General features: G+C 44.0%; 1 protein-coding gene across 6 annotated transcripts in view; it reads left to right on the top strand.

Annotated features, from left to right (window-relative positions):
* Positions 1-13024, top strand: part of SH3KBP1 (SH3 domain containing kinase binding protein 1) — a 335566-nt gene that overhangs the window by 301135 nt on the left and 21407 nt on the right. For all 6 annotated transcript variants that reach the window (XM_070291401.1, XM_070291398.1, XM_070291396.1 and 3 more), the window contains one exon: positions 1283-1368. In XM_070291401.1, the coding sequence (XP_070147502.1) occupies positions 1283-1368 (86 nt within the window). The remainder of the gene's footprint in view (positions 1-1282; positions 1369-13024) is intronic.

The following is a 13024-nucleotide window of genomic DNA, read 5'->3' as shown; positions in this document are numbered from 1 at the left end:
AGCCCAGCACCATTGACCTTTGCCAACTGACCTTTGCCAACCTTTGTCCTTTCACTGCTCTCAATCTGGGGACCTCAGACTTCAGCCCTGAGACTCCCTGGCCAGATGCCTCCCTCCCAGATGCCTTGGGCCCTTGCTCTGTCATGTCCTTTCTCCCCTCTCCTCCAAGGCCCAACTATAAGGCCACCTTCTCTGTGTGCCTATGGCCTGCCCGCAGGTATCTGTCCTGACCCAGTTCTTGATTCCCTGAAGACTGAGATGCCCCTGTATCTTACTCAGCCTATGCCATGTGTGCTTGGGGCTCTCTGTCTCTTTCCCCCATTTAGACCATGAAATAACCCCCCCCCCAGAGTGGGTGCCACCTGGCTTGGCCCTCTCATTACCAAGTATCACTCATTACTCAATAGCCATCAGTGTGGTGGGTATTTGACAAATGCTCCTGGAGTGAATCTGTTACTTGTGTAGTTTGGCTACATGGTGACCACAGGGGCTGTGACAAGTCTCTTGCTTTAAGAGCAAAGATCTGCCTATTTCACTTGCCATCACAGACCTTGGATAATCTAGTTTGTGACTCATCTCCCTGAAAGGGTCCCCAGAACTGCCCATTTTGGGGGGACTTGGAGGAATCTTCTGCCGTGCATGAGTGGCCTGTTTCTCTCATCATCTTGGAGGCCTGTCCCCATCCTCCCAACGGGCTGCTCCTAGCCCACACACAGAGGGAAGTCTCTCGTGTCCCAATGGGCCTGGGGGCACCCACCCAACAGCTGTCTCATTTTACGGGCCCCCACCCCAGCGCCAGCCGTCAGGCTGCCAGATCTCAACTTGACACCTTGTGCCTGTCAACAGCCTGGCTGATGCCTCAGCTCCAGGCCAGAAACTCTTTTTCTCAAGGTTAAAAGTAGCCGACCTTTGACAAGCGGCACTGGCTAAATTCCTGTCTCCTTAAAAGGGAAGCTCCTGGTTATGCTGGTGCTTATTTGGCCATAGGGCGGGAGCAGGCCCTGCGTCGCACCCTGTGGGCCAGCAGGAGGATTTGTGGCTGAAGGTGCCTAGCTGAACGCTCGTTATTAAAATAGCCATCTTTGAAAATGTGTGCAGGAGAGGAGGGCTTTCAGTGTATCGGCTGGTTTGCACCAAGGCCCACGTGGTTGGACAGCTTGTCGGCTCCCATTGGCCCCCTCACAGGAAACAGTGCGACCTACCCCAGGCGCAGCATACCCCTTAAATTGTGTGCAAGAAAGCTGACAAAATGATTATTAAAAGACTTGTGTCTTTAATGTAGGGGTGACGGTGCCAAGATCGACTTGGTGGGCAGCTCAATACCTGGCATGCTGGACAAGGACCTCTCAGACCGCAGCAATGACATTGGTGAGTAACGAGAGCATTCTTTGTTCTCTTTGCAAAACTTGAAAGGAACTGCAGAGTGCGGGTTGCCCCTTCCAGTGGCCTGATGTCAACTAACACAACCATTTAAATGCGAAGCTAACAGCCCTCAGTCAGTTTTGATGTTGCAGTTTTCTAAGGAAAGGACGTGAGGATGGTTTCCACATTAAAGCAGAATGCCTGGGATTTTTACTCTCCCCAGCCTTAGGAGAAATTCCTTGCGAAGTCTAATGAAAAGAAATGATGGATAAACCTTTTGGAGAAGTGGACAGTAGCATTTATATTCATATTTTCCAGAGATTTATGTATTTAGTGGAAAAAGGTGAATGGGTGGACATGCCATGTGGCAGAATTCACTATAGACACAGCACTAAGTGTTTTGACTTTGAGTTAAAAATGAGCTTTGGTAGAGTAATTGCCACTTAGTTCAGAACATGAGTTTTCCCAAGGTCAAGATCCCAGCATGTGGCAAATGGGAAGGTACCTGGAGCCTGTGGGTAAACAAGTCCAAGGGCTTTGCAGGGGGTGGTGTGCATGGGTGGAGTGCGGTCAAGTGCATGCTGTTTGGGTGATAGCCCTTTGAAGAAGTCTGGGTTCAGGGACTACATTTCTTTCATTTTTACATCTGTATTTGTATCTATCATGGCCAGAAGTATACATTTTGGAATTAGCCTTATAGTTAAATTTGTATTTTGAAATAGAGGTTCACACACAGTTGGAAGAAACAATGAAGAGAGATCCACATACCCTTTGCCCAGTGTCTTCCAGTGGTAACATCTTATGAAACTAGAGTGCACAGTCACAACAGGATATTGACATCGATACAGCCCACTGGGCTCTCCAGTTGTAGCAGTGCTCATGTGTGTTTAGTTCTCTGCACTTAGGTCACATGTGTAGGTTTGTATATCCACCACCAGAGTCAAGATGCAGAATATTTCTATCACCGCTAGGATCCCTCGTGTGGCCTTTTTATAACTATTAATACTAAGCACACCTCCCACCCCGTTTCCCTTCCCTAAGCTCTGGCAACCACTATCAGGGGTTGATTTGAAGTGGAAGGTTCTAGCATGATTTGCATCGGCTGCTCAATTTAGAAACAAACGGCTGACAGCAGGCCTTGTAAGAGGTACTGGGGCGCCTATCATGAGCAGTCTCATCACCTGGGGTTACTTTTTGGGGTGCTGTTTTATTCTGAACCTGCTAATCGAGTTGCATCTTTGCAATTGCTGACCTACAGTCTGGTCCGGTCTTATGACAGCCTAGGAGTATGATACGTTGTTGTGACCATAAACACCACAAGTACTTGCCCTGGTTTCAGAAACTCTTTTACATCCTCTCATAGCCTTTGAGAAGCCCGGTCAGGAAGTGCGACCAGGAGCTTATGACAGCTTGGGCTGATGCAACAATAATAGCAACACTGGCCTGCTGCAGCTTTGGATCTGGTTAAAGGGCAGAAAAGAGCAGAGCAGGCATTGGCTGTGAATGAGAAGGAATCATCAGAATGAGCATGCTTAAGTCCTGGTTTCACTGCTATGGTTCAGCCTTTGGGCCCCATGCTAAGGCCGGCTGGCCCATTGGCAAAGTGGCAGTGAGGGTCCCATGGGGCACCCCCAGGAAAGGAGGTGTTACCCACGTCCAGGATGCACAGGGCTGTGCCCTGCTGTGAAGGGCATTGGCCCTTAAGCCTTGTTTCCTTTGGGTCTGGAGATGGCTAAGCTGGCTGTCGCAAAAATAAGAATCCTAGGATTTTCAGTCTGATGATCTAGTTCGGAAATACTGGGGCGTTGATGGAGGGGGCTTGGCCTATGCAAGCTTTTCATACTGTGTATGGATCAGGGAGCCCAGAAAGAGATGCTGATGTTTGGTTCACTCTCATTTTTCCAAGGAGACATTAATCCCAGAAGACTAATTCCTCAAGCTAATAATTTAATGTATATATTATTTGCATTGCCAGAAATAATGATTGGCAGCCTTGTTGACAACCACTAAATACTTGAGTACCTACTCTTCAAGTGCAAGGTTTCAATAGATGCCAGGGCCCTTGTACACAGGCCCCACTTTCCAGGGGCTTTGGGTCTGTTGTGGCCCTCAAGACAGCAAATGGGAAGTGTCACACTGACTATGCTAACTGAGTGGTAGAAAGTAATACTGACCATAGTTGGGGCTGTTCCATGGTGTCCAGGATGTCAAGGCAGGCTCTGCAAAGTGGGACAGACTGACCTGGATCTGGAAGTTAAATTCGCTTCAGTCAAGGCAGAGGCAGGCAGGAAAGTCACATGGGGAGTGCTGATCCCGGGCATCAGTCAGCCTGGAGCAGAGCAAGGTGCTAACCCAGAAATGGAAGTCAGGGCTGCTCTGAATTTGGGAGGGATGGATTTGTCATTTTTTCTATAAGCAGTGAGAGCCATGGATGGTTGTGACATGATCCAGTCTAAAAATTGAGATAATAACTGGTGGAGCTCTGTGGAACCCATCAGATGAAGGGTAGATGGGTGTCAGGGAGTCAGGTTTATTGATAGTTCACCTGAGAGGTAGTGAGAGAGAGGCAGAGGCTCACAGGAGGGTGGGAAAGAAGGGGGATAGTTGTGGAGCAGCAATGAGAGAGAATGATCATTGGTCCTCGTGAGCAGATCAGATTTGGGAGTGGGGAGGAGGAGAGACTGATTTGTTAGCTCTGAGGTTTTTTTAGGGTTGGGGGACTGACTGAGGCAGGGGAGTGACTTGGATTGAAATAAACATATCCAGCGGAGAAACTGGTTTGGGATAAACATGATGAATTTAAGCATGTTGACATTGAGATGTGGCCAGACATACTGCATCAGTGCTCCATGTGGATTGAAGGTGGAGGCTGAGGCCAGAGAGGTGGGCAGGGATTACAGTGGAGATTAGAACCTTTCAGGAGATGAGAAGGCAGGGCTTGGCACCTGTGGACCTGGGTTTGAGTGCTGTTGATTGTGCTGCTTCCTGGCTTGGTGACCTTCTATAATTTACACCAACTCTCTGAGCTTCAACTTGCTTTCTCTGTAAAGACTACTACTGTCTCTCTCAGCTTCTTCACCTTGTCTTCCAGAATTATGTAAAATCACTTGATGAGCTGCTGAAAGGCAGAGATGCTAATTGTTCATGTTGTTTGCTTAAAAGTGATTGTCAGGAAAATAAGTAAAATCCTTACCATGAGAAAAGACAAAGAAGGACCTAGAACTGAGGACTAAACCTGGTGCAAAGCCCACACCTAAGGGAAAAGTGGGCTCTTACAGCATCACCAGGGCCAGTGGAGGAGAGGATTTTAAGCAGTGTCTTAGGTCCAAATCCAGAAACGTTCTTTGCAGGTGGGTCTGTCAAGATTAGGACATTGCCAAGGGGCTGGCTCTCTTCTGGGCTGCTTTTGTATATCTGCTTTTGTAGCATCTGTTCATTGCTTTGAATCAAGAAGGAAATTATCTGTACCAGAATGTTTTGTTAGTGATTCAGACAATTGAAGCTGTCCAAATGTGGGCCACAGTGAAATCACAGAATACAGCCTTAAAACCCATTAGAAATCATCATTGGTAGCTATAAATAAATCTGTGTTTCCTCTTAATAAAGCTATAATTTAAAATTATTATTAAATTAGAGAAGGTGGCTTTTTCAGATCTCGTGTGGGCAGCTACCAGCATCTGTCTGCCCAAGATAATTAGGAATGAAATCAGTTGGTCCAAAGCTGACTTGTTGATGTCAGTTTGAGATATTGTTTGTATCAAACTATGTGGCCATATTTCAAGTAACATAATAGGAATACATGGATGAGCTCCAAACAGGCCTGCACATGAATAGAAAGGAAAATTAAATTGCCCAGTTTTCTCTTGCTGATGGAAGAATCTCTGTTCTGATTGAATGGGAGATTATAGGCCGTGAAGTCAAGTGCCATAACATTTACTTTTATTATGCAGTATATTATAGTTCCCATGGCATGGTGGGATTTCTTGTTATACTTCAATGCTACGGAGATTTTCTGTTCCTTTCCCACTAAAGCACATAGCAACGGGCCTCCAGGTGTGAAGCAGCCTGGGAACTAAGCCATCTAGTTGCAATTAATTGACTTCAAAAAAAAGCCTTTCTCATTCCTCTTCAGTTGCTTGACTTCTTTGTTTTGACTCGTTTTCCATTCTGTTCAAATCTCATCATACTTTTCCCACTTTGGTCTCTTTATATGGACACCATCCCCTGTTCCCTTGAGGAAGCTGATTTCCCCTGTATTTTTTCAGCGGGCCCATATTTTTCTTAAATTGGGGCCTACTCGGGCATTGGCACAAATACAGGTATGTGATAGAATCATCACAAAGTGTTTGGAAAGCCTAGGAGTGCTTTCTCAGAATCTTTTATAGTAGAACATGCCTTTATAATCTCTTTGATTCTTCTTTGAGGTACAATTTGTGATAGTTTCTTCCAAGTAAAATAGCTCTGTGTCTAACATCCTAGTATTAGAATCATTCCTCCAGGGCAATGAAGAGCATATGCTCGCTCTCTTCATCCCCCTCTGCTGTCATCCTGAGGTTATAGTGGTGAACTCATAGCAATGGGAGTGAGCAAAGGAGAGGAGAAAAGGAATTAATAGTCACTGGGTACCTACTAGACACTTGGTATGTTTTATATATTTTTCATCATCATCAACCCTGTGAGGGAGGTGTAATGTCTTGTTTTACAAGGAAGGGACAGGGACTAAAGAAAGTCAAGTGACTTGGGAAAGGTTAACTGGCTGGTAAATAGCAGATTTGGATTTGAACCTAGTTCCCCCTGACCCATAGAGCCCAGATTTTCCTGTGTACGAAGTTGGTCTGTATCAGCAGTTCTCAGCCATTCTCCCCAGGGGACATTTGGCAATGTCTGGAGACATTTTTGCTTGTTACAACATGGTGGGAGTGGGGATGCTACTGGCATCTAGTGGGTGGAGACCAGGGATGCTGTTAAACGTTCCGCAATGCACAGGGCAACCCCCACAGCAAAGACCAATCTGGTGCCAGTGTCAGTAGCGCCACAGTTGAGAAAGCCAGGTGGTGAGTTGGGAACAGCTGGGCCAAGGACAGTGTCCCCTCAGTTGAGTGCAGCCTTATGGTCCTGGAATAGCTCATCTTGCTTCCTGGGATTCTTTATAAAACGTGTGTGAAAATGGTTTCAGAGCTTTTGGCAGCTGGTGTGTTTAGATACCAAAAATTAACTATATTTAACTTATTGACCTAAACATGGACCAAGGAAGTTGCCATGACCTTTGAGAAGACACTCATCCTCTTTCTCTTTGCCCTATAAAAAATAATATAATTTACATTTAATTTTCATACACAAACAGTGTTATATTTGAGACTAGTTACTCTCCAAAGACTTAATACCCAGTGTTTAAATGGACATTAAATAAAAGGACAACAAACATGAAATTTAATCAATGCTAAGTTAGAAATTTGTGTGATAAAGCTGAAGACTATATATAGTTTAAAGCAGTTTAATAGTGACCAGTAACACAAACTTTTTGTCAATGTGACCCCAAGTCTCTGTAAACAAGTGATGAAAATTTTAACTTACTTGAAATTTCTGCCTTTTACCATAAGAAACCATTTCTTTGGGTTTCTTGGACAGATCTTAGGGGAAGAGTTAGGTCCCCAAGCTTTGGGCTGTTGATTTTTCTGTTCTTCCCCACCCCCTTCATATGTTTAATTTCCCCTTTTGGAGCTACCAGTCCAGTTACTGGGTCTTGTAGCGTTTCAGGTCATTGAGCAATTTCTCGGGTTTAATAGGACAACATATACTGTATCCTACCTGCCTTAGAGAACCCCGTAAGTGACATTTGGAGTGTTCCAGAAGGTCTCCTGGCTGAACTTGTGTGTGAGCAAGCCACATCTCTAAGCTTATTCGAGAGCCCCAGCTCACTCTGACAGGCAGTGTCCCTTTACCAGTGACCTTCAGACGTGACCTTTGGGATCAGGACAGTGGCCAGCATGACCCGTACAAAGAAAAGGAAGATGTGATTCCTGCTCTGTCACTGTCAGCTCCGCACATGAGGCTGTGGGGTCTGCACCTACGGAGCTCTGCTCCTATCCAGGGACACCAGTGAGGATTAAACTTCAAGTCGTATCAGGATAATTTGAGAAGCAAGTGTGATAACAAAAGCAAAAGAGATTGTACTTAGGATCGAACACTTTACACCAAGGAAGGGAAATAGGTTGAACTTCTAATTGGTGGGTCTTGAACCTAGTCAGTCCCTCTGACCAGTTTTGGTTTCCACCCCATGCTTCTGGACTTAGCCTTGGCTCATGAAAGGCTCTCTGTCCGGGTACCCCCTGCATTACCTCTTCCCCTGGTTCCCGACCTCTCATCTAAGATTCTTAGGACTCACAGCCAATCTTAGAGAAGACAGGCTGATGGCAGGCCTTGTCCTTCTTGGCACTTCTATGACTCTGATCCCAGATGTTCCAATGCCAGATCTTCACCATTAGAAACATCAGTCCAGACCAAAACTGAGGTGCTCACCTCCGCCAGTTGGCCCCTCACAGGGCAGCCCTGGCCTTTGGCAGTCTGTCGCATTGTTAGGTTTGCGCTTTGATGGGTGCCACAGACTACTTTGACCTCGTGACATCCAGTAAGCCTGAAAGCAGTAAACATTCACAGTGCTAATAGCAAAAGCTTCATGAATGCTCTAGAGACACAGGTGGAGGTTAAACAAAGCCAAGTGGGGGTGACGATGATAAACAGTGCATAACCTCCCAGGAGCAAAGTATTTGGGACTGTGAATTATTCTAAAACAGAGAGCAAACAGTACCCTCCTGCCCGAGCCCCCCCACAGCCATCAGCCTGCCCCAAGGAAGAGTGAGTGACTGGGGAGATGAGAGGGGGGAACATTTGGGCATTCAGCAAGCATCCTTCGGATGGGTCTTGGCTGGAAGCGGGTCACAATGTCCGCTGGCTGTGTGGGCTGGTAGCCAGCCCCAGAAATCCACCTGTGTGCCGGGGCGTTATGCCCTCCCCTCCCTCTCTGGACAGGGCCCTGGCATTCTTCGTTCAGCCCAGCTGCTTCACCACCTCTGCTTTCACTACATGCAGGGACCATTTTCAGCTTTAAGAATATAAATGCAAAGGGATACCCAGTAGGTTCAAAGTAGTCTATATCACAGCAAAGAGACATATATAGTAACCTTTGTTACATACACAGTGTGCCCACTGAGGCCTCTGAGCTGCGACTGAATGTGCAGGTAAGAAGGGAGCAAGTGACAGTCAGTGCTCAGGTTGCACATGGCATTTACTTGGCCTGTGATGGCCCTTCCACCCACTGGCTGTGGATTCATGGATTGGCAGAGCCCTGTCTGGCTTCCGTTTGACTTGTAAATATCCAGAAGGAGACACAACTTGCCAGAAAACCATGCTCAAGTACCCCTTTGTCATACTAAAAGCATTCTGGACAAACCACCCTTTATGAAGGAGGAAAGCTGAGTTACCAAACTCCTTTTAGCCATGGACTCTTGGGAAGGCGTGGGCTGGGAACCTCAGCCCACTCTGCCGCCCACTGCCTTTGGTTCATTCAGTGACAAAAGTGATGCGCTCTTGTGGAGTAAGCTTGGGGGGGCCATTCGAAGGGAATTGGATCTGGTGGTGACAAGATAAGGGTGAGGTGTCAGTGAACAGCGAGCCCTAGTTTCAAGTCAGAAGATCTTTATTTAGCTCCCAATGACCTATCGTGGCACCCTCCACCTCTCCAGGCCTGAGTCCTTTCTCTCGAGGTGGTTTATAATCTTTGGAATTTAACAGACTCATTTACCTCAGTTCCCCCCTCTAAAGCCTTTTAATTTGAAGGACTGCTAATTTTTATTTGTCTATTGAAGCACATTTTAAAAAGCAAATGCCATCATCTGGTAGGAGATAATCTCCAATTTAAAAATTGAACATACTTGGCTTACTGGGAGACTCACCACGTTGACCTTCTTTTTCTTGGCACTTGACGTGTGCTTTGGAGATAACTTTGTTGTTATGAATGCATACCAGTTCTTGGGAGTGACCTTGGAAAACTACTGGTCTAGCACAGGTCTGTAGAGAGGCAGTGTAGGAGGAGGGAACAGGTAGGGGCAAATGAAAGGCCCCAGACAGAGGCAGGTATTGAAGCTGGGATAAAAACTCAGCACCCAGAAATGAACAATTAGCTAATTTTTTAGAGAGATGTAATTGCCTGTTGTTTAAAAAAAAATCACTCGTGGAATGTCAGAATTGTAAGGGCATTTAAAATACTTAGTATCTCTTTCCTCTGCCTTTGCCCACGACTGGAGTGTGGGGGCCTGCCAATCCTTCTAGCAGCTCTGCCCAGCACAGTAGAACAAGTGCTTCCGCCGGGAGGAACTTCCTCCTCGAGTTTTGCTCTCAGCATCATTTTGGCACTTGATGTGCTTTGGAGTACATATTCTGGACATTGAGATACTCTTTCACATGTGCATTAGAATTTGCTATTTTGACTGCCCTCCACTCCTCTTTCTCTAACCACTGTTGAAGAAGAAATGCCCTGTTCAAAGAATATGCACCCTCTACCTGCCTGCGGCTCATCCCACTGAAGTGAGCCATCAGCAGGGTGTCAGCCTCTTAGGAGCTTGTTTTTTTTTTTGTTTTTGTTTTTGTTTTGTTTTTAATCCTTAAACCAGGGGCTTAGAAGAAGTGATCCAAGGGCCCAGTTCAGCCCTGTAGTCTTATTTTTCTGACTCGATCTGTTTAGTTTAGCTGAGTTTTCTGGACGTTGAGAAAACTACTCTGCTGGTAACCGCTGAATCCTCTATAAGATTAAATAGCTTGTTCTTCCATTTGTCTCTTTGCCTCACTCCCTCTAGTTCTGTTAGTTCCTTTAACCCAGAATTGATAATTTGCTCCTTTCTGAGTTCTCATCCAGGGTTTTCTTTGGCATAAAGATTTTTGCTTATAAGAGATTTGCTGGCCATCTGGAAATTTAAATCATTAAGAATTAAGGGCATAATAGTTTAGGCAGAACTTTTTATGAAGTTTAAAAATTCATTCACCTTTAAAATACTCATTCTGATTTTTTTCACCCAAATTCTTACAGAAAAATGTAAAAGGTGGGATGTTTGTCATCCAAAATAAGTTTGAGTAGCCAGAGCAAACCCTTATATGGAGGCAAGATAATCCCACAGAACCACTGAGGAAAGTGGTGGCGTGTTACATAGACCGTGGGTTTTCAGAAAAGTGCACTTGGATTTGAATTCCTAGCTCTGCAGTCTGGGTTAAGAGACTCTGAGCTCCTTTTTCCTCTTCTATATGACAGGGTTAGTTCCTAATGCCCACCTGCCTCAGAGGGTTGTTGTAGAATTTAGAGCTAATGATGTGACATGGCTGAAACAAAACAGGTTCTTTCAGAGTGGTAGTTGATATAGCTGTGGTTCAGTAAGAGAGAACCAGATAGCACCCTTCATTCTTACCATGACTCCTGTTATCAGAAATTAGGAAAGTTCTTGAACACATAAATCAGCTGAAATTTTGATAACTGTATCAGAGATCTTTTCATATGTGATTTGCTCAGTTGTCTTTTTATATCAAACAGCTTCTTCCCACCCCACAATTACAAAGGGGAAAAGGTGTTCACTTAAAAAAATGAAAGAATACAGGAAGTTAGGGAAATTCCCCTAGAATCTCAGCCTCTTCCTGAGATAATCACTGTTAACTTGTTGTACATACTTTTAGAAGTCTTTCTGTGTTTGGATGGAAGGTTTTAAAATGTTATCATGTTGCAATACAGTTCTAGTCCTGACTTGTTCTTTTGTACTAAATAATGTGTGTTTGACATCTTTCCACATAAGTCACATAGATCAACCTTATATTTTTAAAGGCTACATGATGTTCCATGTGTGATTCTACTGTAACCTGTTCATTAGGGGCAATGTTGCAAAGATCACCTTAGGACTGCTGCTGCTGCTGCTGCTGCTAAGTCGCTTCAGTCGTGTCCGACTCTGTGCGACCCCATAGACGGCAGCCCACCAGGCTCCCCCGTCCCTGGGATTCTCCAGGCAAGAACACTGGAGTGGGTTGCCATTTCCTTCTCCAGTGCATAAAATAAAAAGTGAAAGTGAAATCACTCAGTCGTGTCCGACTCTAAGCGACCCCATGGACTGTATAGCCCACCAGGCTCCTCCATCCATGGGATTTTCCAGGCAAGAGCACCTTAGGACAGTGATCTGCAAATAGGATGACATGAACCTTGGGGGACCATAGAGATCTCCCAGGCCACAGATAGCACCTTGTCTTCTTATGTACTCTTTTCTTCAGACTCATCTCCTGAGAGTCCTGATGTCACGCTGATTTTCCTTTCTCACTCCCCTTTCTCATTTGCCCTCTCTCACCTCATGTGGCATAGCCAATCTCTTGCCCACTCCAGGGGTACAAAAATCTCTGGTGGAAACTCAGAGATAATTCTGAGATTGGTGTTATACTTGAGAAATTAAAAGACTCTATTGACTGGACCAAAAAAACATCCATATACAAGCCAGTTGGTTTCTAATCCTTTTGCTTCCATCCAAATTGAAGGAGGTACCCACTGAGTTGTTCATTGATAGATAGTTAAAAATAGTTCTTGATGTTAGCCCACTGTCTGATTTTTGGTATGTAACTTGGAAGTACTTCAAAGAATTAAGTGACATTGTGATAACAAAATTCTTTCTGTTCCTGTCTACTTATTTTTGTGTTAACAGAGTTTCTTGGCGCTTATATCTATAAAGTGGAAAATAGGAATAGAATCAATATCAAGCTGAATGTAAATACACATGAGCTGATTGAGGGAGATGCCAAATAAAATTCTACTTGTTATGCTATTAAATTCCTTATCAAAATGTGTATACATATGTTTTGATCATTTTCATAGTAATAATGATAGGTCAATCCAGAAAAAAGTCATTTTTATACCTAGAGCCTTATGATTTCAGGAAATGAAAAAGTTATTTTCAGTTTATATACATGTTCATATGGCAGGAAGAGATGAAAAATTAACAATGGATAAAATTAACAAAAGCATAGAACATACTACATTAGGATAAAATTCAGCAGTGGAAGTATGATGGATATATGAATTCAAAAAGGAAAAGGAGTGATGCAGAATTTCCAACCATTAAAGAAAAATTTATTCATGATTTTTTAAATGGATGATGGTGGTTGTTAAATTGGTATGGTATCAGATTTACATTGAATATATTCAAGAGAGCAATAGTTATATTTTAAGATATCAATGTTTATAATATAGAAATTATAATATATAATATATAATAAATTATATTATGATTTCTATATTATAATAGAAATTATATGACTAAAATTTGTGGAAAATTTAGATGTCAACTTAACCTGTGTGAGGGAGTACATAGATTTTTTTTTAAATTATTTTAGGAGGTACACTGGTAAACAGTCTGAATGCCCCTGGCCTCAGGAATATGTCATTCTACATGTACTGAAACATTGCCATGGGTTAATTTCTAGAAGCAGAATATCTGAGGGTGTACACATTTTTGTGACAGATATTGCCAAACAGCATTACAGAAAGGTTGCGCCAGTTTACATTCTGGCAAATACTAACATAACTACAATTTCTAATAGATACATTATTTACTAAATCATTTTCAATAACAAATTTGGGCCTGTA

This window comes from Ovis canadensis, chromosome X (assembly GCF_042477335.2).
Source record: "Ovis canadensis isolate MfBH-ARS-UI-01 breed Bighorn chromosome X, ARS-UI_OviCan_v2, whole genome shotgun sequence".
NCBI classification, from domain to species: Eukaryota; Metazoa; Chordata; class Mammalia; order Artiodactyla; family Bovidae; genus Ovis; species Ovis canadensis.
The sequence above is the reverse complement of the archived record's forward strand: the minus strand, read 5'-3'. Positions and strand labels throughout refer to the sequence as shown.